This window comes from Dreissena polymorpha, chromosome 1, assembly GCF_020536995.1.
Source record: "Dreissena polymorpha isolate Duluth1 chromosome 1, UMN_Dpol_1.0, whole genome shotgun sequence".
NCBI classification, from domain to species: Eukaryota; Metazoa; Mollusca; class Bivalvia; order Myida; family Dreissenidae; genus Dreissena; species Dreissena polymorpha.
This window is the reverse complement of record NC_068355.1, coordinates 174,176,531-174,197,884: the sequence shown is the minus strand read 5'-3', so window position 1 is coordinate 174,197,884 and position 21,354 is coordinate 174,176,531. Positions and strand designations below refer to the sequence as shown.

At 36.7% G+C, this 21,354-nt stretch overlaps 2 protein-coding genes and 1 long non-coding RNA gene across 7 annotated transcripts in view; 2 read left to right on the top strand and 1 right to left on the bottom strand.

Annotated features, from left to right (window-relative positions):
* The window catches only part of LOC127861973 (protein HIRA-like), a 37,960-nt gene extending 28,082 nt beyond the window's left edge, over positions 1 to 9,878 (top strand). Inside the window, exons 19-26 of one of the 2 annotated variants that reach the window (XR_008040384.1) lie at positions 534 to 691; positions 1,220 to 1,440; positions 2,616 to 2,718; positions 3,515 to 3,634; positions 4,193 to 4,341; positions 4,997 to 5,088; positions 7,974 to 9,013; positions 9,054 to 9,878. Coding sequence is in view for 1 of the 2 variants with exons in the window: in XM_052400779.1 (XP_052256739.1) it covers positions 534 to 691; positions 1,220 to 1,440; positions 2,616 to 2,718; positions 3,515 to 3,634; positions 4,193 to 4,341; positions 4,997 to 5,088; positions 7,974 to 8,102 (972 nt within the window). In the remaining variant the exon portion in view is untranslated. Of the gene's footprint in view, positions 1 to 533; positions 692 to 1,219; positions 1,441 to 2,615; positions 2,719 to 3,514; positions 3,635 to 4,192; positions 4,342 to 4,996; positions 5,089 to 7,973 lie in introns of both variants that reach the window. The other variant, XM_052400779.1, reaches the window with a different exon arrangement.
* Positions 5,789 to 7,507, top strand: LOC127862464 (uncharacterized). Its single transcript, XR_008040637.1, has 3 exons — positions 5,789 to 6,807; positions 7,135 to 7,216; positions 7,299 to 7,507. It is a non-coding gene; the product is annotated as an uncharacterized LOC127862464 (long non-coding RNA).
* A 1,272-nt stretch (positions 9,879 to 11,150) lies between the features above and the next one.
* Positions 11,151 to 17,896, bottom strand: LOC127862143 (uncharacterized). 4 transcript variants are annotated; one of them, XM_052401156.1, is made up of 5 exons: positions 17,753 to 17,896; positions 13,933 to 14,106; positions 13,287 to 13,656; positions 12,001 to 12,116; positions 11,151 to 11,711 (listed from the first exon to the last, which is right to left on the bottom strand). In XM_052401156.1, the coding sequence occupies exons 2-5, from the start codon at positions 14,098 to 14,100 to the stop codon at positions 11,307 to 11,309; spliced, it is 1,059 nt and encodes a 352-aa protein (XP_052257116.1). In that variant the 5' UTR covers positions 14,101 to 14,106; positions 17,753 to 17,896; the 3' UTR covers positions 11,151 to 11,306. The 4 variants fall into 4 exon arrangements, with proteins under 4 accessions (XP_052257116.1, XP_052257125.1, XP_052257107.1 ...); XM_052401165.1 differs by having other exon boundaries at positions 17,683 to 17,759; XM_052401147.1 differs by lacking the exon at positions 17,753 to 17,896 and adding an exon at positions 17,636 to 17,752.
* Between the last annotated feature and the right edge of the window lie 3,458 nt (positions 17,897 to 21,354).

Below are 21,354 nucleotides of genomic sequence, written 5' to 3'. Positions count from 1 at the left end.
GAGCTCTGTTGGCAGCTTTACTACAAGTAATCACTTATTGAAAACAACAGGTACGGACAAAAATATGGATACTTAATTATAGAGTATTCAAATCTCTGAATTTAAATGTTAATCTCATTTCCATGTTAACATTTAGGTTGAGTCTTAATGCCAATCATATCTTTAATAAATATGAGGCAACTCTTTCAGTGTGGGACTCGAATTTTGAAGGCCTGTGCAAACAGTTTGGATCCAGATGAGACACCACAAAACGTGGCGTCTCATCAGGATCCAAACTGTTTGTTATTCTGATAGTATTCTTGGAAAAAAATCGAAGAAAATGCTAATTTTAGAAATTTAGCAGACAACATTTTAGCAGACTACAAATTTCCCAGCATGCAAAGGGTTAATGCATGTGCGAAAAGTGTTGTCCTAGATTAGGGACGGCTTTTTCTGCCTTTACTAGACTGCACAGGCTCATTTGGGACGACACTTCACGCACATGCAACTAAAACCCCTTTGCAAACAGCATAGCCCATATGATTTTGATTCAGGTGTTAAGGGGTCCTGGTGATGGCGACCTTGCCATTGATGTGGACAATTCCATTCCATCCGGAGGTGTGACCTTGAACAAGGTCAAGGTCAGCAGGGGAGGTAATACCCTCTGGCAGACGGTGATGTCTGCCCCAATCATAGCAGCTGCAGGGTCCAGGTAATACTTTTTTGATTGCTTGTTGCTCACTAATTTATAAAAATGAAACCTTTAGAAAAAAGCGCTAGCTGAGGTACATACTATTCACCACTGCTGAATATCATATCATATTCAAGAGACCATTACTCAATAAGTTATCTAATCATGGTTTCTTCAGCATATAGATATCTGAAGCATGTTTTTTAGCTTTTATTGAGTCTGTCACTGTTTGTAAAAAAGTGCATTTTCTGTGCTGAAGTCTTGAAGTGCCAAGGATAAGGTTTGTTGGCTTCCAAATGTATGCAAATAGCTGAGTTCATCATAGAAATAGTGTCTTAGTTGTATCATTTAACCATTAGATTTACATTTAAGCTTGTTTTGCCTATATGTTTAAACATTTTGTAAATCACAATAATGATTGTTCGCCAATTAAATGTAAATTTACAGTAAAAATTATCAAACAAACTATGCTTGTACTCCATTATAATAAAAATTGATAATAAAATTGATAATTTGATTACCAAAACTTTCAACTATGCTAATTTTCAGGTTTATAACCATTGTGGCCTGTACAGACTGCTCACTGTCGGTATTCAACGACATTGGTCAGCGAGTGCTGCCGAGTATAATTCTACCTTCCAAGGTGGCCATCTTGGATGTGCTAGGTCAATTCATCCTGGCTGTCTCGTGCACAGGAAGTGTCTATGTGTGGAACTTGAAGAAGAAGCAGTGTGTTGTGAAGAATGAACAACTCTCAGGGATCATCAAGGGTGAGGCTTGGGCTTGTTGCCATATCGTAACTGGAAACTGCAAGTTACCAGTGGCTTTGGTTGCACCCATGCTAATTGTCCCCTACCGGTTTGCGCTCTGTCTGTCAGTCAGTAAGTCTGTCAGTCAGTCTGTCTGTCACACTTTTCTGGATCCTGCCATAACTTTAAATTCTTCATATTTTTTCATGAACCTTGAAATATGGACAGATGGCAATATGGACATTACACACGTCATTTCATTTTGTTCCTACCTCAAGAATTCTAGTTGCTATGGCAAAAATATAAATTTAAAAAATCAAAAAAAATCTGCAAATGGTGGAGTTTCACCGGTAGGGGACTTATTTTGCTTGGAAATATTCTTGTTGTAGATCATAGATGAAATATTCTTGTTGTAGATCATAGATGAAATATTCTTGTTGTAGATCATAGATGAAATATTCTTGTTGTAGATCATAGATGAAATATTCTTGTTGTAGATCATAGATGAAATATTCTTGTTGTAGATCATAGATGAAATATTCTTGTTGTAGATCATAGATGAAATATTCTTGTTGTAGATCATAGATGAAATATTCTTGTTGTAGATCATAGATGAAATATTCTTGTTGTAGATCATAGATGAAATATTCTTGTTGTAGATCATAGATGAAATATTCTTGTTGTAGATCATAGATGAAATATTCTTGTTGTAGATCATAGATGAAATATTCTTGTTGTAGATCATAGATGAAATATTTAAAAATAAAAAGATCTGTGTTTATACAACTATGAACTTTTTTCTTTATGAGACTGGATGAAAGAGTGGCTTAGCAGCATCAGACATAGCTGAGTTCATGACCCAACATAAAAGTAGAGGGGAAGTGGGGATTACACCGAATTTACCTCAGACATCTGTTTATATCTTAGTTGACAAAAACTTGTACACTATTCAAGTTACATCAGTCAAACTTGCATGCAATCTTGATAAATGAAGTTATCCCTGTGCAAAGTTTGAAATCTTTGTTCAAAATTGTGTAACTATGCCCTTTTACTTCAAAGTGATTATATAACATGATTGTTACTACTTGCTACATATAAATACATGGGTGTCGGAGTATTTGTAACTTCTGGTACAAGCATAATTCATGTCTTGCTGCATAATTCAACATGTGACAAGCTCTAGTTACTATACACAGGATCAGAGACACTGAGTAAGGCGTACCTGGCTGCCGACGGAACACCAGTCATAGTGCTGTCCAACCACAAGGCCTTCACCTTCTCTGTGGAATACGGAACTTGGTAGGATATGAGCGGCCTGCACATGTCAATCTGGGGCAATACTTTATACGCATGCATTTAGCCCAGTTTTCCCAGAAGATCACTCATAAACAATACACACAAGCCTTATGCCGTCATTTGTCAGTGTAGTAATGTTGAATATATTGCATAATTGCCTTTTAAAAATGGCAAATGTTCTTAAAGTAAAAAAAAATACTCGTCAATACATGAAGTTATAGGAATCATTTTATGATGATTTTGATGTCAATTATGTGCATTGTAACGATTGCTTTATGTTTATATCACTTAATTTACCATGCAATTAATGGCATACAATAATTATTGTGACCTGCATTTTAAGCTTTGTCATGATGATATGTATGTCAGTGATTAAGCATACAATTTGTTGCAAATCTTTTTATATTCTATCAGCATACCCGCATTTCAGAAATAACAAATCCTATGATTAATTACAATGTATTCATCTGTAAAAACATGTTTATTATAGTGTTTTCTTGTTGTTATATTTATTATGTTATTGATTTAGGCCATTTCTTTCTAAACAAGAACAGATAAATGTGAAAATTGGATAAATAGAATACCTGGCAAGTTTTTAACTTTACATACCTGTATTCAAAACTAACCTAGTATTCTCTATCTTTCACATAATGGTTGGCTTTCCGTCAGCATATAGGTCTTGTTTTGAAAGCATTTCTTTTGATAATGAATCAATGTATAAATGCTGTTGATGGTCTCTATATCCTCTGCATACCACTAACTTGATACCGCTGATGCCCCAGTTCTACCCTGCTTACAGGCTGCTGATCCAGGACCGTTCAGACAAGGTAGCTCAGAGCTCCAGCCACTTCTACACACGGCCCAAACCAGGCTCCAAACATTCCGGAACCCTCTCCAATCTCCCTCAGTCTCAGGACAGGTATGAGAACATCTGCGCCACATTGTGCAAAAACTGGATATCTTGCCATATGTCCCCAGCTTATCTCCATAGCACCTTGCACATGAATATTCTGTTTACACTGAAAGTTTTGTGGTCTCATAAGCAGACATTTTGAGTCTTTCATCAGGGTATACAGCTTATTATGTTATGGAACACACAAACTTTAATGCTGAATGACCTCAGTCTCAGTTGGCTGATTTAGATTTACCATATTATGTAATTCATAGGAACTATTTGTCCGAGTACTAATGATCTTACCAGAAATGCATTGCTGCCTGGGAAACTATTCTAATTAACTTTGAATTTCAAGATTAATTTCATATGATATGCATTTGGTCTTTACGTTAATCATGGTTTTTTTTCTGCACATATTATATGAAATATTTTATTGCAGTAAGTTAAGAAGCCATAGAGACAATCAGTGTTTATATGGAGTATATAATGCTTACCCGCCAAAGCATACATGATGAAGTATTAAAATTTGCCTAATATAAATTCCATTCTACTTGATGTACAACATTTTTGCCCTTCACCCAGCCAACGTGTGGTCCAGTGTGCGCCAGACTCACGCCAGTTGTGCACGCTGAACCACCTCGAGTCTCAGGTTATGTCATGCCTGGCACTTAAATCGCCCACAGAGTACAAGTTCTGGATGCACACATACGTCCGATACCTAGTCCAGGAAGGTAAGGAGAAAGCAGTGGCTTGCTTTGGGCAAGAGTCTCAAACAAGTATGATAGGCTAGGGTTTTATTATGACAGTGGTGACGGGAAATTACAATTTTTTATGTTTAGTGGTGGACCTTGAAGCGAGTGCAACCAATATTTGTCCACGAACAAAGTTAATTGGACTGATGGACCACCAGTTTTTTAGGGCGCTATAACGATCAAATGTTTCAATGTCATAATGCTGAGTCAATTCACTTTTAAATGGCTAATGTCCACTGCTGGATATTATCTGATTACAAAGAAAACACATTATTTATTATCTATCAAACAGGCATTTGGTCTGTCTGTAGACATATAGTGGCCCTGGGGTCAAAACAAGCCACACCTTGGGGGTCAAATTGTTTTTAAATGACCTGTATATTAAATATCCATTAACCTCAATAATAATTTCTTCTCTGAAATCACAACGGTTAGAGGTTTGATATTTGGTGTGTAACACAATATAGTTGTTCTCTTCTTAGTTTATTCAGATCAAGCAGTTAAGGTCAAATTAATCACACTCATGATAATGGTAGACTTATGTACTAGAAGTAAATAACAACATTATCTGATACCGCAAGGGTCAGTAGTTTTATATTTTCTTTTTACTAGTGAAGAATACTCTGTATTTCAGGTGTTGACACTCGGCTACGTCAGGTGTGCACCAACCTCATTGGACCGGTCATTAACACAGGCAGCGTTAATACATGGGAATCCACTATACTGGTATGTCTGCAATATACTGGTATGTCTGTGGAAATATGAGCAGAAGCATGTAAACACTGACTGCTCATGTTGTTCTGGGGTTACACTGGCGGCATATAGCATAAGACTTATTAACGCACGCTGCTGGTCATGTAGTCTTGTCTCGTATTTTATTGGTATGTAATTAAAAAAGAGCACCATCTGGTCTGCTATTTGCTGTTACTGGTACAATTGATTATAGTGATAGAAGTATTTCAGACTTGATATCTGCAAGACTAACTGTCATCACTAAAAGCTAACTGCTGTAAATCCTCCTTGATATCTGTATTTGGGGTGCACAAATACAGCAAATCCTTTATAGTAATACATCGTTATACAGTAAACCTATATTGAAATACTTGTTATATACAATAAATGCATTTTAAAAAGAACGGGATTACTGATAGTTGAAATTAAAATTACTAGTGAAGTTGGTAATTTAAAAAGAAATTTGAAATTGTATATTTTATGTTATTTAACTGAAGTTAAATTGTTGTTCATAGTAGGAATGAATGTTATTAAAAAGCAGGTTGTAGATGGATTTAAATGTTGCTTAAAAAAATAAAATTAATATAGCCTTAATGGTTTTGAAACAAAAGTATAATATCTGTTCAAATTAATGTACTACTAATTATTTATTAAGTAAGAAATTCGCTAAAAAAATCCTTGTGGTCAAATTGACCCTACCTTGTGGATTACTTGTTTTCCTTAAATGAATATATTAAAAACTTTTTTTAATCTTCTGTGGAAGCACAAAGACGAGAGATTTATTTGGCATTTAGCAATATATAGTGGTGCTCTACCAAGTTTGTTAAAATCATGCCCTGGGGTCAAAACTAGATATGCCCTCTGTCACAAGATTTATGTAGACTTATATAGTAAATAACTTATAAAATCTTCGCATGAACCCCTAGGGTAATGAGGTTGATATTTGGTGTTTAGCATGTCATGGTAATCCTTGGCCAAATTTGTTCAAATCCTGCATCTTAGGTCAAAATTGGCCCGCCCTAGGAGTTTCTTATTTTCCTTATATATATATAAATACATTAAAAATATTCGTATTCTCTTAAATCGCAATGCCTAAAAAAAATAATTTGCTTATCATTATCATCTAAATCGTATTATCTGAATGTGCAATTACCGTAATTTTTTTCCTTGGGTTAATGAGCCATATCATATCAAAATGATCTTATGCCATATTGGGCCAGCCTAGCTCCAGACCAGACTGGTCTGGGGTAACACTGTCTGCTACAAAGTCATGTAAGGTTTCATCATCTCATAGGTGAACAAGGTAGCTCCTCACCAGACTGGTCTGGGGTAACACTGTCTGCTACAAAGTCAGGTAAGGTTTCATCATCTCATAGGTGAACAAGGTAGCTCCTCACCAGACTGGGTAGGGGTAACACTGTCTGCTACAAAGTCATGTAAGGTTTCATCATCTCATAGGTGAACAAGGTAGCTCCTCACCAGACTGGTCTGGGGTAACACTGTCTGCTACAAAGTCAGGTAAGGTTTCATCATCTCATAGGTGAACAAGGTAGCTCCTCACCAGACTGGGTAGGGATAACACTGTCTGCTACAAAGTCAGGTAAGGTTTCATCATCTCATTAGTGGACAAGATAGCTCCTCACCAGACTGGTCTGGGGTAACACTGTCTGCTACAAAGTCAGGTAAGGTTTGGTCATCTCATTAGTGGACAAGGTAGCTCCTCACCAGACTGGTCAGGGGTACACTGTCTGCTACAAAGTCAGGTAAGGTTTGGTCATCTCATAGGTGAACAAAGTAGCTCCTCACCAGACTGGTCAGGGGTAACACCGTCTGCATCAAAGTCATGTAAGGTTTGGTCATCTCATAGGTGGACAAGGTAGCTCCTCACCAGACTGGTCTGGGGTAACACTGTCTGCTACAAATTCAGGTAAGGTTTCATCATCTCATAGGTGGACAAGGTAGCTCCTCACCAGACTGGTCTGGGGTAACACTGTCTGCTACAAAGTCAGGAAAGGTTTCATCATCTCATAAGTGGACAAGGTAGCTCCTCACCAGACTGGTCAGGGGTAACACTGTCTGCTACAAAGTCAGGTGAGGTTTGGTCATCTCATTAGTGGACAAGGTAGCTCCTCACCAGACTGGTCAGCGGTAACACTGTCTGCTACAAAGTCATGTAAGATTTGGTCATCTCATAGGTGGACAAGGTAGCTCCTCACCAGACTGGTCAGGGGTAACACTGTCTGCTACAAAGTCAGGTAAGGTTTGGTCATCTCATAGGTGGACAAGGTAGCTCCTCACCAGACTGGTCAGGGGTAACACTGTCTGCAACAAAGTCAGGTAAGGTTTGGTCATCTCATTAGTGGACAAGGTAGCTCTTTACCAGACTGGTCAGGGGTAACACTGTCTGCTACAAAGTCAGGTAAGGTTTGGTCATCTTATAGGTGAACAAGGTAGCTCCTCACCAGACTGGTCAGGGGTAACACTGTCTGCTACAAAGTCAGGTAAGGTTTGGTCATCTCATAGGTGAACAAGGTAGCTCCTCACCAGACTGGTCAGGGGTAACACTGTCTGCTACAAAGTCAGGTAAGGTTTGGTCATCTCATAGGTGGACAAGGAAGCTCCTCACCAGACTGGTCAGGGGTAACACTGTCCGCTACAAAGTCAGGTAAGGTTTGGTCATCTCATAGGTGAACAAGGTAGCTCCTCACCAGACTGGTCAAGGGTAACACTGTCTGCTACAAAGTCAGGTAAGGTTTGGTCATTTCATTAGTGGACAAGGTAGCTCCTCACCAGAATATAGGCATAGGCTCCACCTTTTCCTATTTTGTCTAGGTACTCACTTGTTGTTACAAGTTTTCTAGCCTCTGTCTGTGTTTCAGGGCCTTGACAAGAGAGCCCTGCTAAGGGAGCTGCTGCCCCTGTTCAGTGAGAACCTGAAGACCCTCCAGAGACTCTACACTGAGATACAGGAGCAGCTAGACATGGTGGATGCAGCTCACCTCACATGATCTCATATCATCTCATAGTCTCACATCCAGCGGTGCTGCATTGTCTCACCGCCTGAATGTATAACATTTCATGTAAATTATGTTGTCAGATGACTTCTGGTCATTTTTTAATAAACTTTGGTCTATCAAGACCAGGCATGGGTTACACAGCTTATAATATAATCTTGTAACCTCCGAGTATCGGGATGCTCTATCCATGTTACATACCTAGTTCTAGACTTATGACCTTGGTATATGGTGTGTAACGGTAGACTTTAACTTTTCTGTATCAGCAGTTATGTTACCTCAGGTAGTACATGCTCAAAACTTAACCCTTTGCATGCTGGGTAATTTGTCTTCTGCTAAAATGTCGTCTGCTGAATTTGTAAAATAAGCATTTTCTTCATTTTTTTTCAAAGAATACTATCAGAATAGCAAACAGTTTGGATCCAGATGAGACGCCACGTTCTGTGGCGTCTCATCTGGATCCAAACTGTTTGCAAAGGCCTTTAAAATTCGGTTCCCGCACTGAAAGGGTTAATTACATTTTATCATCACATTGTCACAATGTCGAATGATCTGCCATAATTGAAAGGCCTATAATGGGCCCATGATTCAAGACTTGAAAGGCTTTAATTTGGGGCATGTGAGTTTATTGAATCAGTTTCTTGTTTGACTATGTTTATGGTCATTTCTCATGTAGATAGACATATAAGACACCAAGATATCTCCTCACTGTAACTAACTTCACACAAGTTACTGTACAGGTACAAGTATAAGATTGCAAGTGATTCGCCAGTGGTTAATAGAATTGTATATAGGCTGTGTTTCAGAAACTTTTCCACATGAAACCATTGGCAACAGCTCCAGTTCTAGTAGTTAGAAGCAATCGATGTATTTTAGTTTAGCTTGAACAGAGTATTGGATGTCACGTTCCAATGTACTGGTGTTGAATTATCTGTTACATGTCAGGTTCCAATGTACTGGGGTTGAATTATCCGTTGCATTTTTCTATTTGCTTAACAATATGCAGGGACGTTTTTTTATTTGCTTGTCTATGCATTCTGTAGCTGAATTACACACCGTGATTAAAAAATGAATATCAGACGTTAAGTTCAGACTGGTCTGTAAATATTCATGCACACATACTATGTTTGATATTTTTTACTTGCCTTGTGGCTAAGTTAAATTTCAGATTAAGTTTTCAACATTATTTGTGAATGTTTTTCCTTGAGAGTCACTGTTGCTTCTAATAAGTATTCAAAGTTAGTGTGCAACACACATTCAAAGGTTACCTTGCAGTTTATAGTATTTTATATTATTTGTATTTTTCTATTACATGTTGCATATTACTTGTACATTCTAATAGCTAAAATACTTTCTATTACCATATGATAAATCAAAGTATAGCTTACAACAAATGAAGCAAGAATTTAGGAAGAATTGTAATGACAGCGTTTATAACATAGGGTACATAGTTAACGTTTTTTTTTTACTTAAAAGTTTGCCAGGATCAGAACATAATCTTTACGGGGATATTGATTGTCACGATTGTGACGATTTTTTTTGCATTGGACAGAACATTGTCTAGTAGCCTTTTGTATGCATGTACATTTTTTGAATTTATAGAGGGAACACAATCACGGAGTGTATATTGACGATTGGGCAGTGCAGATGTTTTGAGTCATAATAGTGCTACAGCAATCAATATGTGCTTAAAAGTCATGCCAAAAGTTTGTCATTTGTTACATGTTTTATTTTGTATTTTGATTAATGAATACATTTTGAAACAAATGCTTTGAATGGTGTTGTAGTTGATTGAGATCGCCATACGACCTTTGTTACAATACGACCTTTGTTACAATACGTTGAATCACCTGATTTTGGGATCACGGACATTATAGTATATATATTTATATATATATATGGTAAGTGTTTACTGAGTGGACAACTAGTGAATATCATTTTCAGTACATTATAATTTTCATGACTTAGCGTAAGTTCCACTAATATTACCAATTGCGTATTAAAGGCTCTGAGCAAAAGCCAGTAGATAATGAAGCTCAGATAAAAAAAAATGTCCCACGATATGCAATAAAAATATCGGAAGGGATTAGATGTCGATCGGTTCCGCACACATATACAGTAATCACCGACACCTGCAATGCCTTTCCAGCTTACCTTAATAACAATGTTACCAAAGCAGTTAAGGTACGTGTTTGCTCACTGTTCATAGATATCATGCGAAAATGGTTCTGTCTAAAAACTGCTTTTCGCACATTGCTGAAGACCAATTTTCTGGGCCGATATGAAAACAAGCACGCATTTCCCGTTTCCATGTGCCCGCGTAAAGAAGACGCGAAATTAATATCGTGGTTGTGTTCATTCCTTCTGATGAACAAAAACGACTCACAAACGACACACCATCGCTGGCAAATGCCTATTATCCAATGCGCTTCCATATTTTACAAGACCTGTTTGTAAAGCCGTTCTTTCAGTTCTAAGTAAAAAACAATTATTTGCATACAAAGTCTTATGAAAATCAGATTTAAACTGAAGGACTTGGTAAATGTGAAGGTCAGTTTGAGATTTATCTCGTGCCTGTGCCATTCCAGATAGTTGTAAATCAGTTGTCCAGATGGGGTCGGCGCGTTTTGCTGACTTGGCGGTAAATGCTTCAGATGCAAATTATACTTTCGTCGTTAACCATCTCTTATATACATACTTAATGTGACAATGACAATTGGACACGGAAAGGTGCTGTGACACTTTTGGTAATGTGTATATAATATAAATATATCCGCCATCTTTCATATGCTGTTTGTAGGAAGGTAGCTTACCATTTTCGTAAGATATACTTGCTTTCATGTATTCGAAATATATCGAATTTTGTGTTTCTGTGAAAGTTTCCAATAACTGTTTTCAAACGATGGTGTATTTTGAGTAATCAAGCTACGAATCGTAGATTACTTTCGTATTTTCAGACTGAAAGCTGTATCTATGTACGGTTTATAAATATCCAATAGGACAAAATTATTCAACAAGGCGATTGAAAGCAAAACCCGTGTCTAATTTTATAGTACATTTACTTAAAATGCGAATACAATTGCACGTAAAGCATAAGTGAAAAAACGTAACTGCATAAATCTTCTGACAAGTGAATAATTCAAATGTTTAATAACACGAAAACCATCAAATGTAAAATAATAGCATTGCATGTGACTACTACATTAGGCATGACTTTTCACAGAACTCTAGCGGGCAAATACTCTGCGTGCACTGCTGCCTGCACCAAACATTGGCCAACTCGGGCGCCCCGAATCTCGACACGTAGAATGGTTTTGCTTTGCACTCACTCAGAGACTGTCGGCATTCGTCGGTACATCTCTCTTTGGGACAATTATTGAAGAGCCGACAGTTGGTAACACACCACGCGTCGGCACCGTTGTTTACAAGCCGATATTCCTTGGTGGCCGCGCATTTGCCGGCGGTCGAGCCGACGCCGAGAGTTTCCGGCGGCGCCACTTGACCGCTACCGGAATAGGACGGTATGAAGGAGTCTGGGAAGACCGAACCTTGGCTGGAAGGAAGCGGTTGTGGTTTTGCGCCCTGGTTTTGTGAGGGCGGGGCCTGCGAATTAATTAGAGGAAATATCTACACTTGCATGTCATGCAACGAGGAACATGAAATTCCTGCCTGAGCGATATCGAAGGCAGGTTTCGTTGTAGATATATGTATGCATTTTTTTGCCTCAGATGTATTTTAATAGTAGTAACAAAAGTAATAAACCAGAAAACCTTTCTAAAACGTCTGGGATAAACATTTTCCAAACATTGAGAGTATTGAAACATATAAATCATCTGAAAATGAACGTATTTGATTAATATGAATTAATACTGCAACTGATCATGATCCGAACCTGCGGTACACTGCCTCCATTTCCGGCCAGTATGGTGACGTCCGAGCATCCGTAGAACTGCTCCTGCGGGCCACATCCGCGGCAACACTGCGAGCCGTCACAGCGAGTGTTACTGGCTGAAACACCGTCATTTAGTTATATTGGAGTGGTAAACGAATCAGGGAATGTTTTAATTTACAAAATTGTCTACACGGAAGTTACGTGTTGTTGTTTTTTAATAAATATTTTGGCTGTTTACTTTGAAAGTACTGAAACGCATGTTTGGATAAATCATGGAACAATATTTAAATGTATAAAATACATTTTCTTATTAATATTGAACCAAAATATATTTGATGATAATAACGTTACAAGGTCAAATAAAAAGTGCATGTATATTAACATATTTTATCTTATATGCAGAGTTAAGAAAGATACTGTTTGAAGCTGCAGTTCTTCCGTGCTTTAAAATAATTTAATAAATCATCGTATATCTGAAGTTGACAAAAAATCTCTGGTTCGTCAACTTTTCTTTCTAAAGGATGACGCATTAAGTTCCCTCGTCTAAGATTGGGCTTACAAGACTAGTGTCCTTATTGTCCAATTCAGAGATTGTTTAATTCGCTTAAATGGAACATGTTCATACTTTTTGTCTCGAAAATTACACAATATGACATAAAAAAGAACAAAAGAACACTACTTGCGTTTAAAAACATGTTCAAATAAACTATTCTATAGACAGTCGTCTATTTGATTTCCAAGTAATTTAAATATCAAATAAAATCTTCATAGATAAGTAAACAGTAAATCACACAAACTAAATGATATCTATCTTTATATGTTAATTATATTTATATTTAATAAGCATTATACTACGGAATTCGTTTATCATGAAATCAGGTTTGAACCAAAAAATCAGATATAATCTTTATAGATAAGTAAACAGTAAATCACACAAACTAAATGATAAATCTCTTCTGTCGTTCTTTGAGGTCGACACTGAGCAATCAAAATGACGCATGGTACTCAACAATTTACGACATCGACAATTTACAAGGATAATCGCAATGTCGCACCAGTAGACAATATAAGTTACATCTAAGATACAAGGATAATCGCAATGTCGCACCAGTAGACAATATAAGTTACATCTAAGATTGATAATCGTTGCTATGTGTTACGTGTCGTGTGTCGCTGTGCATATCGTCGGAGTCGTCCTCAGCGCCACGATCGCTCTAAATTCAACGCTTCACATGACACGTGACATTGAAAATGACGCATAAAGTTAGTGGTAATGTTCAATCTACCTGTGTTCCATTTCCATTGAAGGACGCACTGTGAGCAGGTCAGGTCCTTGGGCAACTTCAAGGTCACTGTTTTTATCCCTCTCCCCTCATTTAGCGTGTAGCGCGCGCCACCTGTCGTCTGCTCAAGCAAATACTTGTCCAGACACTCCTGTGTCGCGCGCTTCGTGAAGTCATTGTTTGGACACAGTCTAAACTCGAACCAGCCGCCGTGGTTGACTGTGATCTCGAGCTGTACCGTGAAGATCTGTCCCTGTGTGTACGTGGCGGCGATAGTTGCGGTAGCGAACTTCCCGCCAGCCTCGTTGTCACGTTGTCCATCGAATGGGTCGCCGCAGATTCCACACCTTCCGCCATTGCGATAGTACTGCGTCTGCAAAGCATTGATATTAATTATAGCGTTCGATTGAATATGAGTTCACAGTCTAAATTGCCGCGACGGGCAATAAACTTCTATTTTTGGTGAACGATTGTACGGTTCTGAGAGAGTGTTTAAACGAAATTATCAATGATACTCGACACATATATATTAGAATTCAGGATACTCGCTGATCTCCAAATAGCCAAATACATATTTTGTTGTGCAACTGCTCATTATTTTCGATGAACAAAGGCTTTAATTGGACAAATACAGTTTATAAACACCTACCCCGTATCCTCCGCATGACAGCTGGTTGTCGTCATAGTTGTGCGGAGTATTGAACCCGTAACGCCACATGGTTGAACGACCCGGCGGCATGATGAGCCGACCATGCCCGTCGGCAAGGGTTAGAAGACCGCCGACGACGACCAGCACTGAACTAAATATTCCTCGCATGATAACCTGGATGAGAAAAAAACGAGTGAACTATTTGCAGGCATAATTCTTATGGTTTCTGTACTTGAGAAAACCTTGAAAATAGTATTGATAAGATTTCGCACCGAAGAAGAGATTTTATAATTTAATCACCATAGACGTCTGCCTGTCTGTTTGTCTGTCACAAAATCGAGTACCCTCATCATTTTCAACGTTCAACATTTAAACGCGCTTTCAGCGTTCGAACTATTTGACACTGTGCAAGTAAAGATTCCATTTATATACGTTAAATTTTGCTTCATTTATTGCACTATTTTAATTTCGAAAAAAACTTAAACAGGATTATTTCAGCTTATTATGTATATCAGATACAGTTTTCGGTGTGAATTCGGTAACACCATAAGTTCTAGCTGAAACATTTTGATAAGCAAATAATCTAGGGATACATCGTTTTATAATGGATCAAACGGCCTAGTTCGGTGACTAAAATTGACGAATGAGATATTATTGTGAAACGTCCTTACCGTAATAGGTTGTACCGTAAAAAATATTAACATTCCGACAGATCTTTATATTAAATATGTTCAAACAAGACATTAGCAATGTGTGATATTTATTTATACAGATTTGGGTTTCATTATAACATCCGCTTTTGTGATTCATATATTATTTCATGGAGAAAAACTACACATTTTGCATTAACATATTAACATGTTACACTTGCTTACGGTTTCAAGATGTTTCTTTTATTGTATATGCTAGTATTTATCGTGTGTCGAAATTCATTAAGCTGGTATTTATGTATAAACTTTTTTATCTGCACGTTTTTGTAGGCGGATTATCTCAAATTTCCTTAAAGGAAACAAAACTATTGAACGATGTAACTATTCTTAAAACGAATGTTTAATTTGTTTAATTTAATCAACATACCATGTTATCTTAACCACCTGTACTTAGCAGTACTTGAACATACAAACATGATACTTGAGCCTTCCCTACCACAGACAGATACATTGAATGGGAGACGCGACCACTTGGTTGTTGGCAATACCAGTTTATCTTCTGTTTTCGAGACAATTGGATTCAATTTGGGCGGAGCGTGTTTAGTCATTTTTTTTGTTGGATAGCAAAATTATTTAATCGTATGTCTGGGAAATAGTGGTATTATTGGGAAATGATAAATTGAAACATCTTATTTTGAACGTTTTGAAACTTTTTAAAATTAATCTTGCTGTCTCCATTTTATAGTGTAAGGCACAAGAGGGCAAAATGTAGATAGAATAATTTCCCCCGAGTCATTCGTTAATACGCTATTCCAACGCTATCCAATTTACGAGTGTTCTATTTAACTGATTGTATTAAGAATTTTTTTTACTTATAATACCCAAAATAATTTATTAAATTCTCATAGAAAGTTGTTGCAAGTTTAAATTCTCTTTAAGCCTTACACGCAAAATAAGTGCGTACCATAAAATAAACATGGTAGTTTTAATTGAAACAAAGCTTATTAATGAAGTGAATTGTTTTATAAGTATTTTATGTTATTAAAGACGTATCTACTTTTTATATACATGCCTTGTATAGTAGGAAATAGGACTTGATATCTGATACTGGGTCACAAATATATATACAGGGGCGTTCCTAGGCATACGGCAGTACGCCCGTGCGTATAAATTATAATTCAGTTTCAAACTTAAAATAATGAAAACTCGTTAAATTCGAAAAATGAAATAAAAAGTGAGGGGTAAGGGGGTTTAGGGTTAAAACTATGTAAACAAGCAAACAAGACGTCAAACTTTAGAAAATAACAGTGGGTACGAAACACAACACAGTCTTAACTCAAAACAAACGAAGTAATCACGTTCAAATCATGATAGAATTATAGGTAATGTCCAAATTAATTTTCATTCAAATTAGTGTAGGTATATTTATTCGAAATAGTTTTCCACTATTTAGTATATATATTAAAAATCAATGCCGTTACGAAGTACTTTCCCCTGTTGCGCAATCAATTAGCATGTCGTCATTTTGTCCCATTATTGAACCGAAGGGCAGTGGTTCGATCCCCACAAGAACCTTTCACTTTACTTTTTTTCTTCTAATATAACCATTTCCTAGTTTATTTTGTTTATTTTTAGTAAGAATAAAATATAATTATCTTAACTTTATAATTTTAATGGTCGAAAGTATATTTGCTGTTGACAATGTTTAATGAAATATTTCCTTTTATCGGTCTTTTTCAAGCAAGAAATAGATGAATAACGTTGCACCATCTGGAATAAATTTTCCAAAATGTTCAAGGGGGAGACACCCCCCCCACCCCAGCAGGAGAAGTAGACCCCCTCCCGCACCTATCCCTACTCGCAGCTTCGCTGCTCGATCGTGCGTATAGCTGAAAAAGCCCCAGGAACGCCCCTGATATAAGTAGAGTCGTATTTACAAAAAAGTGTTTTCTGTTCGCGAGCGTGGAAAAACAGTTTGTGCGAGCATTCATAAACTGATCTTACATACGAGACTCATTCTGGGAGCAATGGGGCTTCATGCATGTGCGTTAAACCCATTTATGCCCAGTGCACTCTCCCATCCTTCTAAATTGGATCAATTTACTTCCAAAATTAGGGATGTCTAGTATATTTATTTCTATATTTAGAATATTACTTACTGAAATTCCTTTAAGCAAACAGCGGAGACCCAGATGAGACGCCGCATAATGCGGCGTCTCATCTGGGTCTACGCTGTTTGCAATGTCCTTTTTTCAGGACGCTAGGCATGAATGGGTTAATGTGTGTTAAGTGTCATTCTAAAATAGCCCGTGCGGACGCACAGGCTTATCAGGGATGGCACTTTCTGTCATTATGAATTTTTCGTTTAAATGAAGTCTATTTTAAACCAAATCCCGCTGAAAGCGAGAGTTGTCTTCCTTGATTAGACTTTGCCGATATTTTTCAGAACGAAGCTCGCATGAAACACGAAACTTTGTAATTGTGTCCTATGTTTCTAATTGAACATACTCGATAACAAGCACTACCCAGGAAAGACTCACAATAAAGCATTTTTCTCAGTTATAGACATTGAATAAAAGGCAAATAAAAAAAATCTAAATGCGAAAAATATATTTGTATAATAATATTTCCGGACACATACATAACAAAGATTACTTAAATGTTGTATTTGTTCGATTGTATTGTCATGTATTATTCTCAAAACTTATTTCAAATATCTTACATATCATACCCGCAAGTTTTCTGAATACAAATATTTATAAATAAACATTCCTATAGTAGATTACGCAATATCTATTTCAATAAATTGTCGAACATTTAAGAAAAAATGAGAAATACAATTTGAATAAGTTTTTTATATCAATTTAACACGATGATGAAACTTTTTCAGTTTAAGCGAGAATAATTCCTTAAAAATAAATGTTAAATGTGAGTTAGTTGTACACCTTCCGTGAAGTAATTATGTTCTCCCACTAAATACCAATTACTATTTACGTTATTTATTAAACAGCATTATAAACAAGTCCATTATTTTCCTGTACACACATACTCACTCTAACGCCGTTATGTATCCTACAACTACCTAAAAACAAAGTCTTACTATGCCTGAACCCGAATCTATTTAACTCTAATTTTTCAGCAAGGTATCCATATATTTCACCGTAACTCACCTTTTGTGTTAAATTATTTCAAAATTTCCGGTTATTACTCCATTTATAACTTTGTAGGGAGTTTTTGCTCTCTTTCCTGTCAATAATAATCAGTGACGTGACCAAAACCGAGCATTTTAATTGGCTGATGTTCAATTATACCCTCAGCATATTTCCATTCCATATTCGCACCCGCCGAAATTCCGAAGTTGTTTTTCTGTCGCATTAATACGTTTCCGTCAACTCATAATTCCTTTCCGGGCAAAGGTTGCTATATTCTCAAATGAGGCGCCGCAAAGCGAAGCAAACATGTCGGTACCAGTCAAAAGACGAATTCCTGATAGCAGTGTTGACCGACGACATTTTCCTGTCGTTATCATCATTAATTACGCTAAGTAAACCATGATATGAAATCATTATTTTGATTAAGCGCCTTCGAAAAGACGGGGAAGAGTTTCATTTTTACGACTCATCTACCGTGCTCAGTCCACCCGAGCACAAATAATGTACGCTGATTTGAATGTTTGCGCTCTTGAACAAGATAAATACTTTTATTTATCGTATTGTATCTAATTTCCGTCTGCGCTCGCTTTGTTTTGCACCCGCTCCGGTCCATAGTGTATGCTTGTTACGTAAATGCGATGAAATGTCAGTGGTATTAATGAACTGATTGTCGCATTTTCTGATATAATAGTTGAACTAGGATACACACAAGGTTTTAATTGTTTCAAATGAATGTGTTGTACTTGCGCTGTGGAAAGATTTTTCGAAATGTTGATTCGGGATTTTATACAATGACATAGCGCAGTTTTTTCTCAAAAACATGGGAACTTCATATTTTATCTTAGACACTTATTATTTCTACAACAACAACGGCGGCGACGACATCTTAATCACATAACTCCACTGCTTATACTTATTTTAAGTGTTAATAAATATGCCAGTACCAACTAATTTTATGGCGATGCAAGAGTCACAAGTAACAAATATAATGTTTTTATATTTTACAGTTTTTCGAAAATGTTCTTAACATTAATAGAAAATTACAAAGCAGTAATTACAAAGCAGTAATTTTTCGCCTGCTATAATATTTTCTGTACAACAGAAATGTAATTACTTTAATCTGTGTAATAAACGTGTATGCATCTTTTTAGCATTACACTAGTGTTGTGTATCAAATACAGACTAATTTTCATATTGAACAATTGAATTCGTACCATTAAACATTTCTGTTTGGCTTATCTTAAATCGGAAACAAAGAGGCAGCTTTTTTGGAAATTAACAAAACTGGATTATGACGTTGGAACCGGATCAGGTATAAAGTGCGTTGTCTAGGCGAACTGAAGAATAACGTTTCGAGTGGATGACAAAATTTTGATAAAGTATTTATAAATCTGACATAACGAGCAAATATTGTCTCAACCAAGTAATGCTACTGTGATTTTAACACATGGATATCAAGAAAAAAACATATCATAAATACTGAACTCGCATTAGCATAAACACATCAAAGTGGGTATTACGTTTTCGGGTATTAATCAATCTGTCTACCAATTTGTGAATGCTTATGTCAGTGTCAAACATTTAATGGAAAAAATGCAACTTTGCAATCAGTCTCAAGTACCGTAATAGCATGATAGATTAATATTACATTTTTGCGGCAAACTGTTATCCGGGCATCGATTCATTGGAATTTAGAATTATAATATGCTTGGATCAATAATCGTTATGCGGTGAACAATATAAAGCAGATTATATTTTTTACACAAATATCACAACGCAAATATACAGTTACTCCCGTTACTACAAAATCAATGGAACCATTTATTACATACTTTACAATATCCATTTGAAATTCACTTGAAAATAATAAACAAAATTTAGAAAAAAATGTTTTATGCAGTTAACGTATACATCTAATAAAAAAAATTCTAACGAAATTATAGAATGCATATATGTAAATTACGTTTTGAATGTTCCCGAATATAGCACAATTTTAAATAAGATAAGGAATTGACTTTCTATGTTAGTCAATTTTAAAAATGGAAAATTTAGTGTGATTTGACGTTTTTATATAAGTTATTCAAAATAATTATATGAAAAACGTTCTAAGGAGAAAAAACATCAATTATAAGGTGCATGTTAAATCATTTGATATCTTTTAGTTCTCTTAAAACTCAGTCCCAATTAGAATCCCCGGTTTTTACGGGCCTTCGTTTCATTTTCCACATATTCAGCCACTTGACTGCTGCATATCTCCAACGACCGACACCGAACCCGTAGAAAACCTTGTCCCGCAAATCTGGATTCAAATTCTTGAATTTTTCTACTTCTCCCTTTTCTTCGTCAGGCATTGTGTTGGGAAGAGATAGGCGTGAGTTCCTTGTAAGATGATTGTCCACCTTCCCATTCATAGGATTAGATATACTCCCCTTTAATACCAAATTAGAGTCACTCTGATTCTTGCGTATTGGATCATTTGATTTACCAGCAGAGTCTTTAGTCTTAAGAAATGGAAACTTTTTTCCGAGTCTGTCCGTGTCCAACACTGGCTCCGGATCTGTCAACGTTTGTCTTTCGTTGCGTTTGGTAATGTCTTTAACCGGCGTTTTAGATCGTCCGCCGTTGATAAACCCTTTTTGTGATTCATCTTTTGGAACTTGCATTTGCCATGCTGGTTTGTTTCCAGAAACAAAACTTGTTGGCGTCCTTCGTTGACTTCCTCGCTGATTATCGGCGATATGATACTCGATATCTTCATCTCCTCCGTTATCTAGTGGCTTTTGTACATGGTCTTGTTGCTGATTGGATTGTATACTCGTCGAATCTGGATAAGTCGTCCGAAAGCTTACTAGCTTTTTGGGATGATCTGTAAAATTCTTTCGTAAACTTTCTCCAGATGGTCCATCTTTTGGTTGCCCCTGAAAATTATTCTTGTGTGCATCATCATGGCCGCTAAGACTTGATCGAGGTCTATGCCGTGTCAGACCGTCGGACTGATTAATAAGGAAATCGTTATTTCTAGTAACTTGAACATGTTTAGGGCTAGTTAATGTTGTTTCTTTGTCGGATCTTTTATTTTTAGCCGATGAACCATGTCTCATAGCTTGCACATTAGGATTCGAATACGGTTGATTCTCGTTGCCTTCTGGCATAAAACTTTTGGTTGGCTCAGGGTCAGATCTGTTTGGTTGAGCTGGAGCATTAAATCTAGTAGCTTGTAAATTAGGATAAGAATTGGGTTGATTATTGCCGGCTTCTTTCATATTCTTATTTGTAATGTCATTATTTGTGTGACCATGTGGTCTATCAGCGTCAGCATGCGTGTTGATTTGTGCTAGTTGATTTTTCTTGTTTCGCGCATTAGTCTTGAACAATTCATTAAATTTTGTTCTCTTGTCAGTTTTGTTTTGATTCAGTTCTAAAGTGTCATAAGGATTACGCACATGGGTGTCAAAAAAAGTGTCTAATTGATTTATAGAATTACCTTCTATCTCATTTCGATTACTAATGCGGGTACCGCCGATATGCGAGTCGTTAATAGTGTGAACTGGTTTGATTATGTTGTCCGCTACTTTCTTGAAACCAAGAGGTGTGATAGGATTATTATAATCTGACTTTCG

Excerpts from the sequence above, each read along its gene's own strand:
- LOC127862143 (XM_052401140.1), bottom strand. Across the intron at positions 12,117-13,286 it reads TCAATGGAAATGGAACACAG|CCAGTAACACTCGCTGTGAC; the intron begins GTAGATTGAACA and ends ACGGTGTTTCAG. Across the intron at positions 11,712-12,000 it reads ATGGAGGCAGTGTACCGCAG|GCCCCGCCCTCACAAAACCA; the intron begins GTTCGGATCATG and ends ATTAATTCGCAG.